This window comes from Lepidochelys kempii, chromosome 8 (assembly GCF_965140265.1).
Source record: "Lepidochelys kempii isolate rLepKem1 chromosome 8, rLepKem1.hap2, whole genome shotgun sequence".
Taxonomy (NCBI): Eukaryota; Metazoa; Chordata; order Testudines; family Cheloniidae; genus Lepidochelys; species Lepidochelys kempii.
The window spans coordinates 7349119-7366148 of record NC_133263.1 but is presented as its reverse complement, the minus strand read 5'-3'; the positions used below and the strand labels follow the sequence as shown (position 1 = coordinate 7366148).

The 17030-nt window shown below is 48.9% G+C and overlaps 1 protein-coding gene across 3 annotated transcripts; it reads left to right on the top strand.

Annotated features, from left to right (window-relative positions):
- The first annotated feature begins 3906 nt into the window (after nucleotides 1-3906).
- On the top strand, nucleotides 3907-14537 carry LOC140915565 (neuropeptide Y receptor type 2-like). Of its 3 annotated transcripts, none has more exons than XR_012160200.1 (2): nucleotides 3907-4190; nucleotides 9823-10079. XR_012160200.1 is itself a non-coding variant. In XM_073355352.1 (2 exons), the coding sequence occupies exon 2, from the start codon at nucleotides 12981-12983 to the stop codon at nucleotides 14142-14144; it is 1164 nt and encodes a 387-aa protein (XP_073211453.1). In that variant the 5' UTR covers nucleotides 3907-4190; nucleotides 12935-12980; the 3' UTR covers nucleotides 14145-14537. The 3 variants fall into 3 exon arrangements, 2 of the variants coding, with proteins under 2 accessions (XP_073211453.1, XP_073211454.1); XM_073355352.1 differs by lacking the exon at nucleotides 9823-10079 and adding an exon at nucleotides 12935-14537; XM_073355353.1 differs by lacking the exons at nucleotides 3907-4190; nucleotides 9823-10079 and adding exons at nucleotides 12316-12459; nucleotides 12935-14537.
- The last annotated feature ends 2493 nt before the right edge of the window (nucleotides 14538-17030 follow it).

Sequence of the window (17030 nt, the reverse complement as noted above, 5' to 3'; positions counted from 1 at the left end):
AGACAGGAGTGCACACAACCCCAGGGCAACGAGTGCCCAGCTGCAGGCTGTGGTGTGCTGCAGAGCTCTCCAATACTCAGGTCACACAGCCGGGCTGGATCTGGGGGGGGGGGGGGGGGGCACATCCTCGCCTGTCGTACGTCAGTGATGGACTGCACTCTGCAGGGGCGGGAACGTTCTATTTAGCAGGGTTTCTTTCACTTGTCAGGGTAATGATCTGTGGCCACATGCGGACAGCAGCAAAGTCAGCAGCTAAGCCTATACAGTGCTTCCTCCCCGGGCTCTGTCACCCCTTCTACTGGGAGAGACAGGGGCTGTCATGAAGCTAGTGTAGCCCGCGCATTTTCAGGGTCCCAGGCTCTTTGACCCGGTTTAGTTCTGGGAGAGGAGAGGGCTCTGACTCTTGCACTGCTGAAGTGATCCAAAGCCCATAAAGAAATATCTCATCTTTGGCTGAAGTGATTTGTTAATATTTGCAGAAATCTCATCTTTAGTGCTAAACCCCCTGCTGGGACCCATCTGAGCTGTGGGAGGGGAGCGAGCACAGACAGTTACGCTGATTAATCCAAAGTCCATAAAAAAACAAACACATAATTTCTTTGGCCCCAGACTTAGCGTTAATATTTGCTGGCATCCAATCAGCCGTGATGTTGCAACACCCAATGCCAGAAATGGAAGGCACTCACCCGTAGCTCTGAGTTGCATCCTGACAGCACCAGGCGGAGGAGGATGTTGCTGGGGGTAGCCTCTGCCCTCTTCACAGGCATCTCAGGACAGCCAAGGGGGGATCTCAGCGAAGAGCTCTGGGGCACGGGTAGCAAGCATCTCTTCCCAGAAGAGAAGGGAGGAGTTTCTCTTCAACATGGGTAGAAATCAGCCGTCCACTTTAGTTCTAAGGCTCTTGTTGCTGGATTCAGACTTTCTCCCTCCTACAAGAAGAGACTCAGGATATTAGGCATCACTCACTACCCATCAGCTTCCCCTGCTGGGATGTGATCACCTGCTTCATTATCTTCCAAGAGGACAGCTGGGAGACACTGGCTCAGCTTGGGGCTCCTCAGTTTAGGGGGCTGACCTGCTGCTTCTCTTCACCCAGCTAGCTGGGAATTGAGAGCTACAGCTGTCCCTTTGGTCTTAAGTTTCTGGTACATCTAAAACAAAATGAATAGTGTGAAAGAAGAAGGGGGAAGAGAAAGAGATGCAAACCTCCCAGGCAAGGGTGGCTCAGCAAGAGTGTATAAATGACACACTTGCTGGATTTGCCTGCCTGTGGTTACTGAGCTCTGTCCTGTACTTGTTAAGAGACTTTTATTAAAGAAAATGGCAAACAAAAGAAAGAATGGTCCAATGGTTAGCATTTGCCTCGGACTTGAGAGACTTGGATTCTGCTTTGCCACAGACTTTCTGTGTGACCTGGGCAAGTCACTTAGCCTCTCTGTGCCACAGTTCCCTCGCTGCACAATGGGGATAATAGTACTGCCCTGCCTCCTAGGGGAGTTGTGAGGATAAATACATGAAAGACTGTGAGGTGCTCAGAAACTAAGGAGATGAGGGCCATATAGAATCCCAGAAATGTAGGGCTGGAAGCGCCCTCAAGAGGTCCAACACCCCCTCCTGAGGCAGAATGAAGTATATCTAGGCTATCCCTGACAGGCGTTCGTCTACCACATTCTTAAAACCCCCACTGCTGCGGGTTCCACAACTTCCCTACGTGACCAGCTCCAGCAGTTAACCATCCTTCTCAGCACTATAGAGAGAAAGAACCTTTGCTAGTATCCAGTGTGCTGCCATGTCCTGAAATACTGCCCACGTGTTGGAATAGTAATAATACTGTAATAACAACTTACAAATGAATACACTAATGCCTCCTATCCTGAAGGGTCCCACTGCACTGGGCAGATGTAATCCCCTGGAACAATTGGCAAATGACACACTGCAGAGGCAATACAGAATACATTAAAGCAAAGTGTACAGTATAGCTCATCAGCCTTGTATCCTCACCTGACCTTGGCAAGCGGAAAAGGTTCAGCGAGCAGCTTTGTTTTTTGTGTCTCCTGGGCTGATGCTGATGAGGGGCCGTCAAAGGAAGCCTACATTCAGACCTGAGTCTTCCGCAAACCAGAGCAGAGCGCTGACCCCTGGACGGAGTGATTAGGTGGCCTGACTCTTGAACCGGCAGAGTTCAGGCGTGCTCTATATACCACAGGCCTGATGAGAAGTGTAGCTGCACGTGCCTGTCACATTTGCACCCAGCACGGGGGGCAGAGGTGAACAAGCATAATCCTTAGGCTTGTGAAATGATTACACGTCAGCCTGTAGCAGCAGCCAGCGTAGATCAGGCCTGCTCACTCCTCGCACTGTGTTTATTACTGTTTAGAGTTATATTTTGGCTAAGGTGCTCAGAGGCCTTTGGGTACAGCTGTCTAATACATTGCTGAAAAAGTAGTGTGATTATATTGCGGAGCAATAAAGAATGCTTTGGTTAGAATCTACCCCATGCATCCATTTACTGAGTGCTTGGAAGCTGTGGGTGACAGACTGATTCAGGAAAGGGATGTCTCTGTTTTACCTTTCCTTTCTCTGTTGGCCACCTGGGTTTTCTCCTTTTCCCTTCCCCTGATTATAATGACCCACTTAGCACCCTGGACCTCTTCGAGCAGGCACAAAAAAACCCAGTTTGATGCTATTCGGCTCCTGATTCTCCACAGCTGACCAGAGAGAGGAAGCGCAGCCTGCCAGAGCCAAGCCTGGGGTGTCATACTAACCCGTGCCGCAATGGCTTCCTAGTTGAAGTGTCTCAAAGCAGATGCTGGGTCTCCTTCTCCTCATTCCCTCTCTCCTGCATTTCCTTGTCCAGGTCAGCTGGAAAGGCAAACACACGTAGAGCTCATGTCGTAGAGCCTCCTTCCTATTGGCTATCCTCCTGTGGGACTTTCAGCAGGACAGGTTTCAGAGGGGTAGCCATGTTAGTCTGTATCAGCAAAAACAACGAGGAGTCCTTGTGGCACCTTAGTGACTAACAGATTTATTTGGGCATAAGCTTTCGTGGGCTATGCATCTGAAGAAGCTCATGCCCAAATAAATTTGTTAGTGTCTAAGGTGCCACAAGGACTCTTCGTTGTTTCAGCAAGACAGGAAACCCTGCCCCCTCTGCTACTTCCCTCATTCTGGCTGCAGGATATTCTGCCATGCCCCACGGTTCTGCCAGGCTAGTTGTTGCAGCAACACCGAACATTTGCGGTCATGATAGATCACCTCTCTCTTTCTTGAATTATGTCTCTATGGTTTTTTTTATTCCAAAAAAAAGAATAGAAAATGTAACTCCACCAACTCCAACACACTGCAATGCCTTATTAACGTATTAACGTAGACACATCTGCACTAGACAGTAAGCTCCTGGAGGCAGAGACCGTTCAGTTTGGACAGCACCAGGCACATGGAAAGCTCACTCGGCTTCCTAGTTCCAACTTCTGAAAAGGGACAAGCAGTTGCTATGTGGCTACTGCCATTTCAGACCATTATTATTTATACCACTGAAGCACATAGATTGTGCTAGGTACTGTACAAACACAGAGGAAGAGATAGTTCCAGGCCCAATGCACTCACAATCTATATAGGCAAGACAGGCACAGAACGAGTGGAATAAGATTTGCCCAAAGTCACGAGCAGAGCCAGGAACAGAACTCTGGTCACCTCATTCCTCAGCCACTGTCCTAGCCACAAGACCACACTACCTCTCCGTGGGATAGGAAGATGATGTGATGGAACATTTCAGCTTCTTCTCCTCTCCTCCACTGCAAGAAGCCCCTCAGTGGCTGAACAATGTATGAACAGCAGCAGCAGGCTCCCTCCCCCTTTCCTTTCCTGTTTGTTAAAACACACACACTCCCTCTTCTTTCTCTCATTCAGTATCTAACGGAGCATCCAGCTTTGTGTGGCAGGGATTGTCAGTCACTCTCCTGGAGGAAGCTCTGAGTGCCTGCAGGCTGGCATGTCAAACTGTTCCTCCGGGATGAAGCACATTCCAGGAGCACAGTCGTCCATATGATTTTTTTTTTGTTTTCCAGGAGTTAGTTAGTTTCCAGAAGAAGTACTTTAATCCTGCTTGCTATAGGTTGATCCACGTGGAGAGAAAGTGGAACGGAAAGGACAGATCCCCATCCCAGACAGCGATGAGACAGTAATTCCAGGTATGTGGCTTTGCTGTGCTTTCATTACTGAATTCAGAGAATGCTCTTGCATTTGCCAGGTGGGTTGGGAAGGGCTCATTCCTGGTGCACTGTGGAGATTTGGTATGCTTTGTCCATGGCAGAGTTTAAGCATCATCACCCTGGGGACTGATTTCAGGTGCTGGCAGCCCTGAGATATGGAATTAAGAAGACGCATGCAGCAAGCAACACTGACCAGAGTTTTGAGATGTTCCTGAGCAGAAGCAGGGAGCCTGGGGAACAGGATGCTCAGAGGAAAGAGGGGATAGGAGTGGGGAGGCTGGGGGCATCTGTGGAAACGAATCACAAACCTACAGAGCAGAGAATGGCAGGTGTGGATATAATGAGCTGCTGCCTGAGAAATTCTGCTCCCCCCCTGTAAATCTTTCCCTGAATCTTCTGATAGAAACTGCCTTATGCTGGTTTCCATTGTCATTTACAAAGGAACACGCTCCTGGTATGCTGCTGTCACTACCAGGAGCAAGCCGGAGAGGTTGGGTGTAGAATGAAAGTCAGGGGTTGCCATCTTTCCTCCCTTGTTGCATATTGTTTTTAAGAGTGGTTGCCGCTCCCGGAGCTGGGGTAGACTCTTTGCTGTCTGCTCCTCAAATGTGTCCAACCAGAAGCTGAGTTACTGCTACAGGTTTGGTGGAAGTAGGATTCCAGTTTCTCCCTTCCAACTTTCTCTTCAGGGATTCTCTTCGCCTCCTCCATTATCTGCTGTGGTTACATCTCACTCCTGGAGCAGAATCAGGCCGCACACTCCCCAAACCACAGCTGGATCCTGGCACACAACCAGAATATCCCTTCTCTTACCTCTTGCAGCCTCCCACAGCTGGTGAAGAGAAAAGCATGTCAGGAATCTGCTTCCCCATGCCCAGCCAATCTCTGCCACATGACAACGTTGCAGGCACTTCTGCGACAGGCTTTCATGTCTGTAAGGGGAATACCAGCTCCGTTGTCATTCTCCACAGGGCTGGGAACCACTGGGAATGAAGTATGTGTGAGCTTCTCCACAGCCAGTGCTCCTTCATCCCTCCCTATTGGATCTTCTGCTGGGACTAGAGTGGCTGTGAGCTCTTCCGCTGTCAGTGCTCCTGCAAATTCCCCCCAGTGCTTTCTGTGGGGGGAGAACTAGGGCTGAAGTATAGATGAATTATGTCTCCTACAGCTAGTGCTGCTACCTCCTATTGCTCCTCCTCTTCTGAGCCAAGTAGCTGGGAGCTCCCCCAATCAATTCCCTTGCACCATTTCCTGCAGAAACTTCTACTGTTCCTTTGAAGCACCCTAACGTGAAAGTAGGAACACATCATGCTAGGAACCCGCAGGTCCCCGTACGGAAACAGGAGCCCCTGGGGTTATTCCCCCCAGTTATGCTTCATCGCTTGAGCAGCGCTAGGTCATCCAACTCTTGACCTCTACATTTGTTAGGGTGGTTTTAGTGCTGTTGTCCCTTCCTTGTTTTATCCTCTCTCCTCCACCCAGGGGCTCAGTCATGGAGTGACGAGGGATTATGCTACCACCTTGCTGGCGTGACATTCCCCAGTGTTTTCAGAATCAATTAAGATTCAAACCTGGGCCCACTGGGTTTCTGAGCACAGGAGGTGCCAGAGTGCTGGGGAAGTGGCCACTTGATGGTGCTCTTGGATTTCTGTGGCTTCGAGAGTTGGACTAGATGACCTCCTGAGGTCCCTTCCAACCCTGATATTCTATGATTCAATTTCCAGCTGCCTGACTTCTCTTGATTTTCCTCTCTGTCCGGCAATCTCTACCCTCCCAAGAAAGCCCTATCACTGTTCTACACAATATGGGGGCTTTGTGCTCCTCCAGGATCAGATGATATTTTGCAGGGAACGAGGAGTAGAGTGGAAAGTGGGCAGGTTGGAAGGGTGTCTCTCTCGCTCTCTCACACACGCACTTTGGGGCAGACCCTCAGCCAGAGAAAACTGTCATAGCTCCTTCCACTGAAGGCCATCTGCTACTGGCCAGTCTCAGAAACAGGATCTGGACTACATGGATCATGTGTCTGATCTGGTCTGGCAATTCTTAGGTCTAACCAGGGACAGTGGAAACCTAGAACGTTATTGCTACATAATTTCTGGAGGGCAGAGAGTGGCTCAGACCCCAGAGTCCCCCTGTAGTGCGGTCCATAATGATTCCCTGGTGTTGCACGAAGGATAGATCCAGCTCTTGCAGGGTCCCGGCTTCAGGCAATGACTCCAGCGTTGCTGCCCCACCTCACGTGGTAACCGTGAGGTCGGTCTGAAGTAGGGAAGGGAGAGTTGGTCTAGTCCTTTCTAGGTGTTGGTCTAGTCCAAGCCCTAACTCAACACTTTTTCTTGTTTTGACCTGATGGGCCAGTTTGGGTCTGAGCGGGAGAGAGGGAATAGCAGCAACAGGACCATGAGCAGGTACATGAAAATACAGAAGTTATTAGCAGCCCTTTGATTCCTCATGCCCCATGCCAGGAGCAAAAAGAGACCATGTGCAATGTTAATCAGAACAGCTACTCTAAGATTGGAAGCAGAGAGAAGAGTCTGGCTCCAGGTCCCTTCCTTTCCCACTTTAAACCTAATGGTGACGGGCTCGTGACTCCAGAGGGCCTTTGATCTAAGGATAGCCTTTGCCATTATCCCCCTCCCATCCGCTCCCTGTGCCCCCCTCACGCTCAGAAACTGCTGATTGGAGCCACCATAATCTCACTGTGCACGGCTTTGAATTAACCAGCTCTGTTTTCTGTCTCCAAAGGGAAAGACTCTCCCGCTCTGTCTCCAACTCTGTCCAACTGTCTCATTTTTCAGGAGATGCCCTCTGCCATTTCTCCTGTCCTGTCTCTGTATGGAGCATGTTCACAGCCTGGACACTCACGGAAACAATGTATAGATAGGAGTCAAACCATCCAGGTGGCTAGTACTGGGGGCTGTACGGGTGCATGTCGTGGGGGCACACTCACCCTTGCAGGTCAGGACGCCGCATTGCAGGGATTCTTTCCACTCCAGAACTGCCTTTTGGTGGCCAATCTGGTTCTGCAGTAGAGTTCTTCTGGGTTACTCAGCCAGGTCACACTTAAAGTTCAGTCCCCTCCTAAGGCAAGGGAAGTCCTCCTGCTGTAATTGGTAAGGCTGCAAACTGGCTTCCCCCAGTCCGCCTCTTCAGAGTCCTTTTCCTGGCTTCCCTGGGGCTGGCAGCAGAGTCCTTCCAAACAGAACTTGACAGAATTTCACACTTCCTTTGCAGAGCAGCACGTGCCAGGGCACCTCCTCCAGCTCCTCAGTAGAATGCAAATGAACTCAAACTACAAATGAAATTAAACACTACTGAAGGATATTTCACCCCTCTCCAGGCTTGAGCCTCTCAGTCTTCATGAGCTCCCTACTTCTCTTGCAGAACCACAGCCCAGATTCTCTGGAGGCTTCGCTCTTGCTCCAAAGGCCTACTGCAGGAGTTAGCTCTGCTCCTGCATCTCAGCTGTCCAGCCACAACCCAGCTCAACTGCTGTCCTCCACAGTCAGTCCCAACTGCACTTGCTTAAGCCTTTTTAATGTGAGGCTTAGGTGTTTGCCATTCTAACACCTAACCCCATTAGTCCCACTCCCTCTGGGTGAGATGCAATTAATTACAGCACAGGTGGGGCTGGTCCCATTTCCCCTTAAAGGGGCCAGTCACCCAGTGACAGTGCGATTTGTGAGTCACCTATCACTCCCAGGTGAGCAGATCTGGATAGTGAGAGCAGGCAGGCAGGCAGGCAGGCCGGCAGGCCAGGTCATTTAGAATGTGAATATTCTGGAACTGGATTTCATTGCCAACTGGAGTGGACTCTGGGTCTAATCCCTGGGAGAAAAGGAACCTAAAGTAGACCTCTCTGCTCAGGTGGGATGGACTGTGGCTGCAGCCCTGATGGATCCTTTGAATGGATGCTAGGCTGGGGTTTCTATGCATAACTGGAAGCTACAGAACTCCCAGTTGTGGCTGCATGTCCACCAGACATGCTTCTATCCCATCCTCAGTCTGGTCCTGTCCTGCCTTGAGAACTGGGGTGCAGCCATTAAAGCCTGCACTGTGCACAGTGTCACTCTCCCACATTCCCATATGGGCAGGAGGTAGACTGTAGCACCCAGGAGTGGAGACATCCAACATCCCAGTTCTCCTTACTGGGGGTAGCCTCTCTCCCCTTTGGGCTGCAGTTGCCACTCTCAGTGTGGCAGGTCTTCCCTGAAGCAGAGGATGAAGCATCCACATACAGGACTATTACTCGGCCCCAGCAATGTGTTCAGTGCTGCACAGGGTGCTACTGTCGTCTGATTACCAAAGAGGTTGAGCACAAGCAGTTCCCAGTGACTTCAGTGGGATTTGCGGGTTCTCAGCACCTCTGAAAATCAGGCATCCTCAGGCCCTTGAGCAAGGTGACCCTCCTGGGCCACCAAGGAGACTTGACCTGTGCCTCTCCCGTTGAAAGGTACACTCCTCTCAGAGACAGCTGGGTGTATATCTCTACCCCTGAGGTCACCTCTTGCTCCCTGCAGACCACAGACCTTCCTCAGCGTGACTTTGCCTTTGAAGAGACAGAGATGGTAGGTTTCATCTCAGCAGTGGAACAGATCTAAATAATTTCCCTGTCAGAGGCACAAGGCCGTTGAACACTTTCCCAGGTGTTTACGGTAGTGGAGAGGACTGAACAGCAATGGGAGTATTTCTGGTTCTGCCAGCCCACTTGTCTGCACTGCTACTGCTTCGTTCCCACGAAAGTAGTTCCTAGCTCCTGAAATCTCTCCATTTAGCCTGGCAGCTTTGCTGGGACTCTAGGGTGTGAGTGGCTTGCTACCCTAACTCCCACATTCCAATATGCATTTAGGGGGCTGTAACTCCACAGTTTGATTTCCCATTGGGATGAACCTTGGTGCATGAGCTGTCGACCTAGAAGCAGCCCAAATGGCCTTGGAGCAGCCCAGTGGTGGGGGTTTTTTCACCATCCTCTGCAGCCTGAGGCACTTGGTGGTTTGAATTAGAGTCAATGGTAGATTCTCCGTAATCTGAAGTTTTTAAATCATGATTTGAGAACTTCAGTAACTCAGCCAGAAGTTAGGGATCTATTATAGGAGTGGCGGGGTGAAGTTCTGTGGCCCGCCATGTGCAGGAGGTCAGACTAGATGATCACTATGGTCCCTTCTGGCCTTCACGTCCATGAGTCTATGAGCCTATTGCGGTTTTGCCTCTTAACTAAAATTCCTTAATTGGTTTTTAATTATTGCCCTTTGAAAAGCAAAAGTCCATTAAGACCTTTTATGGTTGAGGCAAAAACAGCCCTAATGATTATTATGTTTCTGGCTGTTCCCAGGTTGTTTTTATCGCCAGTCTCCAACTAAAGAAAATAGCTTGATTTTAAATAGGAAACTCTGCAGCCAGTTGGCAGCTGATGTGGGAAAAAGAGAAAGGAAAGGTTCGGGACCAGGGATGATGCCAAGGCTGTGGGTAGATAGCTAGTTAGATGACTACAGATGGGGCAAGATAGACAGCAGTGAGGAAGCTGAGAAAGTCAGCAGTGAAAACATGCCCATCATTCGTTCTGTTTTCTGCCTCAGCCTTTGAAGTGTAACTCTGCTCTTCCCTACTGCAGTTTGACTTTGGCTCAGCCCAGCACCTGGCACCTGAGGAGGGCAGCAGGCCGGAGGGAGTTTTCTGGACCGCAGGGAAGCAGTGGGGCTGGGTCACCACTGCAGCATGCTGCCCATTGATCGGCAGCTTTGTTTCCATGGAGGCTCGTGCAACAAACTGTGTCTCTCCACATTTTCTTTGTGCACTGATCAATACATTCTCTATGGCCCAACTTCTCCCTGCTCAGCTCATGTCTCCATTCAGTGCAAGAGCAGAAGCCTCTGTGGTGCAAGCTGCTAAGCCAGCTTCTCTTAGTTGTCTGGGATGAGCAGGTGGCCCTAGGGTTTTCTCTGTTGCTGTTAACGGGTCCCGCAGGGAGAAGAGAACAGTTCCAGCAAACCTGCCTGGGGATGTTGGTTTAGTTGGTGAAGGTTTAGTAGACACAACCAGTGCCAAGTGGGGTTACCCTCCCATTACCCCACCCAGCCACAGGTTACCTTCAACGCTGACTTCTCACCCTCATTACCTTCCTCCTGGCCTCACCTCCAGCTGAATGGGGGTGTTACCTTTCCCCCCTGCTGCCTAGGGTTACCCTTGCTCCTGACCTCTCCCACCTTAGATATGGCCCCCATTACCATACTATGGGAGCCTCTCACGGCCTTTAGTGTATTAGCCTCACAACACCCTTGAGAGCCAAGCAGAGTGATTTGATCTCTGTTTGTACAGCTAAGGAACTGAAACACAGAGATTCTAAGTAATTTGTCCAGGGACCGTCCTCACCCCTGGACCATCCTTTCTCCCTCACTTGTAGCTGTGCAGAAATTACTCGGTCAATGCACTGCTTTTGCCTAGATGAGAAATACTACAAAGGCAGAGAATCACCTCCTCTTGGTCAGACCAGTGCAGCCTCACTGAAACCTGTCACTGCAATGGGATTGCACTGATTGCGCTGAGAGGAGGAGAACTTACCCTCGCATCTCTGCCATAGAAACCAGCACCGCCAGCAGAGCCACTGGTGCCAATAAAAACACAGAGCGCGCAAGGCAGAGCACAGCTGGGACGAGTCTAAATGAGGCTGTTCCCCTTTCCCTGGGCTTCCCAAACAGCATCGCTTTGCAGCCACCAGAACAGATTCCTGAAGCTGCTCCCAAGGGGAGCTATGATCCTTGTTTCTGAGGAGTGATAAATGAACACAGCTATTTATTATTCATTACAACATAATTGCAGCCTCATTTACCATCGTGCTGGCCAATATTTTCTTCCATTTATTTAAGGAACTAGCTTAAACCACTTGCACATTTCACATAAAAACTCAGAGTCATCCATGCCTCGGGACATACTGTTCTGAGAACCCTGCAACTGTGGCTGTCAGGTTAGGATCTGCTGAGCTGCCCAGAAGCGGACGGTTCGCTGGTTCCTGTAGAAACAAATGTGAAACTTGGACCAATTCATTTGAAAGAAGGACGATAAGATGCTGTGCAGCTGCTCCTGCCTCTCAGGGTGCACTCTTCATTTTGGACCCATATTTCATTTACCTCAGTTGAGCAGCATTAGAACCCTTTCGCTCAACTGGAAATGATCCAGAACAGAAAAGCTGAACGGCAAATTTGCAGACGTTGTTATTTATGCAACTCAAGCGATCTACCCAGCACTTTGTTCAAGCATTATTCTTGGATCTTGGCCCCACATTTGGGTCTGAGCAGGTGGAGAGTGTGACCTCTGCTCAGCCCCCGTCACTTCTCAGCTGGAGGGGTTCTGTCAGAGAAAGGCTGGTGGGGATTTAATAGCCGTGTTGAATTTTATGCTGCGGTGTATGTGCTGAATAAAACCCCTGCAGTGGCAACATTCTCTTATTGTGATCGCAACAAAATCCAGCACTGGCTTATGGAGTTGGATTGGCCCTGTGTCATCATGCACAATGCTGCCAGAGGCACTTTCATGTGAGATGTTTGGGCTCGTGCACCTTGCTGGGGGGGCATATTCACATCGGGACTCTTGTTTTTGTGTGTCACACTCAGATGCTTGTTCATGCTTGGATGCTCATGCACAACACTGGTGGAGCCTGTTCACACTCAGTCATTCATTCCCATCCACGACTCCGGTGCACACACATTCACACACGTTCCGGCAGAATGTCAGTGAATGCTCAGGTTGAATTTTCAGCGGCAGATTTCAGACCTAGCATCAGTGGGAACAATGGTTGAAGTGGTAGTGTAGACAAGGCTCCATCTAACCCTGTTCAGAGTAGGAGGTGAATTACAGGTTCTAGTCTACCTATTGTAGAGAAGGCCTTATATGCTCACTCTTTTGCATGCAACTGCATTCTGGCCTAGACACTGACTTCAGTACTTGATAACGATGGCTTGTTCCTGCTCAGATGCTCACACTGAAATACTAAGATACCCAGTGCTGGTAAAGGCAAGAACTACTTAGATGCTCACTTTCCTGTGCAGGACTAGTTCACAGCCCTGGTGGATATGTCACATGGACACTTATTGTTATACATGAAGCTGATGGCTGCGTACCGAACTAGAGTATTTTATTGCACCCATTCTCGTGTGCCACGCTGGTGTTTCTCATACATGATATCGGCTTGTGCCAATCCACCCTTAGACACCGGCTGGGAGAAACAGTGCCACAGGTTCCAGCCCCTGCTTGGGTACTTTATTTTTTCTCTCTCTAGTCTAAAGCACAGCAGGGGCCTGAGAGACCACAACAGGCAAGGCGCACAGAAGTGGTGCTGTAAACTGAGCTCCGTCTTGTTGCATCAGTATGGCGAGTGGAAGGATTGTTTGTTTGCTTTGTTAAAAACACCATTCACTTTTAAATAAATAAAATCTGAAAAATTCATTTGGGAAATGGAATGGGCACTGGCCTTTCCTTGGTGGGTTAGGATGAATTTTAGCGTATGTTTAAAATAAGGTCTAATGGGGATTAACATCCCTCTGAGTGGCCGTGGTAACTATGTCTGGAAACCACAAATTTATCAGGGAGTAGGGAAAAGGCAAGGGATGTTACTGCAGCTGCTTCATTTGAAATGTCAACCTGGATATGCCACTGTGAATTGAGGTGCTTGAAGCTGCTCTGCTGTCTGAAATGGTCTCACTTTTACTATTTCCCTTTTACTCTTCCAGAGGTGACGTTATAGACCTCCCCGCCTCCTGAAAGGACACGTCAGACATGGGGCTGCTGAAGCAAACCAACAGCACCTTGGTCATGGAGGAGCTGGTCTTGGATGAGAAGCTGCCACTAGGCTGGCACTCCAATGGCATTGTCACTCCTAGCCAGGGTCTCCAAGGTTCCAGCAGCATGATGATGGACAGTACCAAGATCGTTGGGGTCCAGGTCATATTGATCGCAGCGTACTCCTTAATCATTCTCCTGGGATTCATCGGCAACTCCCTGGTGATCTACACGATAGTGAAATATAAAACCATGAGGACTGTAACCAATTTCTTCATCGCTAACCTGGCCGTGGCGGACCTCATGGTGGACACTCTCTGTTTGCCTTTCACTTTGGTGTACACACTGCTGGATGAGTGGAAGTTTGGGGCTGTTCTTTGTCATCTGGTCCCTTATGCCCAAGCTTTGAGTGTCCATGTGTCTACCCTCACCTTAACTGTGATAGCTCTGGACAGGTATAGATGCATTGTTTTCCACTTGGACAGCAGGATCTCCAAGAGGCTCAGTTTCGCGATCATAGCCATTACATGGTTGACTGGTGCGGTCCTGGCTGGCCCGCTGGCCATCTTCAGAGAGTACAGGCATGAGGAAATCCCATCCATCAACCTCAAAATAGCCGTCTGTTCTGAAAAGTGGCCTTCCGGAAATAATAGAGATGCCACCATTTATAGCCTTTCCATGCTCCTTCTGCAGTACATCCTTCCACTTGCCATTATCTGCTATGCCTACATCAGGATCTGGTTCAAGCTGAAAAATCATATCAGCCCCACCTCCAGCAGCAACAGCCAGTGCCGGAGGAAGAAGACAACAAAAATGCTAGTGATGGTGGTGGTGGTGTTCGCAGTTTGCTGGCTCCCCTTCCACATCTTCCAGCTTGCCATCGACCTGGATTTGGTGCTCATCTTCCATGAGTACAAACTCCTTTACACTGTCTTCCATGTGGTGGCCATGTGCTCCACATTTGTAAACCCCTTGCTCTATGGGTGGATGAACAAGAACTACCGGAATGGGTTCCTCACGTTCTTCAGCTGCCAGAACAAGCCTGAGAGTATCTACACTGACGGTTCAATTAGACGCCGGTCTTACACCTTCAAGGCCACCACTCTGAATGGGAGCATCAAACACTCTGCTGGCAATGGGCAGCTGCCGACAGAGGTATAGAGATGAGAAACCCATTATCCACAGGGCAGAGACTGATTGCCCTGAACAGTTCCTCCCAGGACTGATGCCTTTTAGAGGGAAATGTTGTGTTGCCAAAATATTGTAGCTACTGTAGCCAAATGGAAGCACCTACTGTATCTATCAAAACAATCAACCCGGTGTACTGTCCATTCTGTCTTATGAAACAGGTTAAGTATTCTGTCCTTTGAGTTCTGTGCTTACTTGTCCGGAAGTACAGAGAGCAGTTTGTTTGTACGTAAGCACGGAAACATGTGTTGTACAAAGGATATTTCCATTTAAAAAATGAGGCGATTCTCTTCTGCTATTTGTTGTGAAAAAGCTTCCATTCACTGAAATAAGATCCACCACCAATATGAATCTATTGAGACTGATGCACATTAAATATATTCTTGTATCTGGTATGTACATGCTCTTATTTGAATCTCTTCCTCGGGACCCTTATTCATTCCTCCCTAGACAATGATTCCAAACAAGGAGAATCCCACTTTATCCTAGAAATAGTAACACTTAGGATTCTGCTTGCTGCTGTTAAACTCAGACTCAGTCTTGGACAAGCAGGATTGAGCAGCTGAAAGTTAAAGTCATGCAGCACATAAGCCTGTCCCATGATTTTACATTTCCAGCCATTGCAGATGGGTTACTTGTCCAGCATTACCTCTAACAGGAGCTACTATTTCTAGAAAGGCTGAGTAGTAGCAGTTGTGTAATTAGTAGTTTGTTCCATGACTGCTTAGTTTAGGCAAGGATTTAGGATTGCATTGCCATGTGGTGACACTAGGCAATGCAAGCTGTGTTTAGTTAGTCTGGGAGTCAGAGAGCCAGTGACAACAATGTTGTGGCGCTGGCAGATCAAGAGCAAATGTGGGGAGGGGAGAGCAGATGTGGGTTGGCAGATCATGAACAACCTCTGCATGGATCAGTTTAGCTCCTGACTCAGGATTATTGACAGTATTGCTTTCATTCAGACTCAGAGATGTGGGCCTCATTCCCCAACGTCCAGAACCACTGATCATTGAGGAAAATGTACGAATCACTATTTGAGGGTCTTTAGCAATAACCCCATTTTCTAACGCCCTATAAACAATGAGTAATTAAGGTACAGGTTTCAGAGTAACAGCCGTGTTAGTCTGTATTCGCAAAAAGAAAAGGAGTACTTGTGGCACCTTAGAGACTAACCAATTTATTAGAGCATAAGCTTTCGTGAGCTACAGCTCACTTCCTCAGATGCATATCGTGGAAACTGCAGCAGGCTTTATATATACACAGAGAATATGAAACAATACCTCCTCCCACCCCACTGTCCTGCTGGTAATAGCTTATCTAAAGTGATCATCAGGTGGGCCATTTCCAGCACAAATCCAGGTTTTCTCACCCTCCACGCCCCCACACAAATTCACTCTCCTGCTGGTGATAGCCCATCCAAAGTGACAACTCTTTACACAATGTGCATGACAATCAAGTTGGGCTATTTCCTGCACAAATCCAGGTTTTCTCACATCCCCCCACCCCCATACACACACAAACTCACTCTCCTGCTGGTAATAGCTCATCCAAACTGACCACTCTTCAAGTTTAAATCCAAGTTAAACCAGAACATCTGGGGGGGGGGGGGGTAGGAAAAAACAAGAGGAAACAGGCTACCTTGCATAATGACTTAGCCACTCCCAGTCTCTATTTAAGCCTAAATTAATAGTATCCAATTTGCAAATGAATTCCAATTCCAGCAGTTTCTCGCTGGAGCCTCTCCTTCTGCCCCTCCACCCCCACGAACATGATACAGTTCTGTGGTGACCTAGAATCCTATTTTCGACGTCTCCGACTCAAGGAATATTTCCAAAATACCTCTGAACAGCATACTAATCCACAGAGTTCTCCCTACCAACACTACAGAAAGAGGGATTCTAGGTGGACTCCTCCTGAAGGTCGAAACAGCAGACTGGACTTCTACATAGAGTGCTTCCGCCGACGTGCAGGGGCTGAAATTGTGGAAAAGCAGCATCACTTGCCCCATAACCTCAGCCATGCGGAACGCAATGCCATCCACAGCCTCAGAAACAACTCTGACATCATAATCAAAAAGGCTGATAAAGGAGGTGCTGTTGTCATCATGAATAGGTCGGAATATGAACAAGAGGCTGCTCGGCAGCTCTCCAACACGAGTTTCCACAAGCCATTATCCTCTGATCCCACTGAGAGTTACCAAAAGCAACTACAGCATTTGCTCAAGAAACTTCCTGAAAAAGCACAAGATCAAATCCGCACAGACACACCCCTGGAACCCCGACCTGGGATATTCTATCTACTACCCAAGATCCATAAACCTGGAAATCCTGGGCGCCCCATCATCTCAGGCATTGGCACCCTGACAGCAGGATTGTCTGGCTATGTAGACTCCCTCCTCAGGCCCTACGCTACCAGCACTCCCAGCTACCTTCGAGACACCACTGACTTCCTGAGGAAACTTCAATCCATCGGTGATCTTCCTGATAACACCATCCTGGCCACTATGGATGTAGAAGCCCTCTACACCAACATTCCACACAAAGATGGACTACAAGCCGTCAAGAACACTATCCCCGATAATGTCACGGCTAACCTGGTAGCTGAACTTTGTGACTTTGTCCTTACCCATAACTACTTCACATTTGGGGACAATGTATACCTTCAGATCAGCGGCACTGCTATGGGTACCCACATGGCCCCACAGTATGCCAACATTTTTATGGCTGATTTAGAACAACGCTTCCTCAGCTCTCGTCCCCTAAAGCCCCTACTCTACTTGCGCTATATTGATGACATCTTCATCATCTGGACCCATGGAAAAGAAGCCCTTGAGGAATTCCACCATGATTTCAACAATTTCCA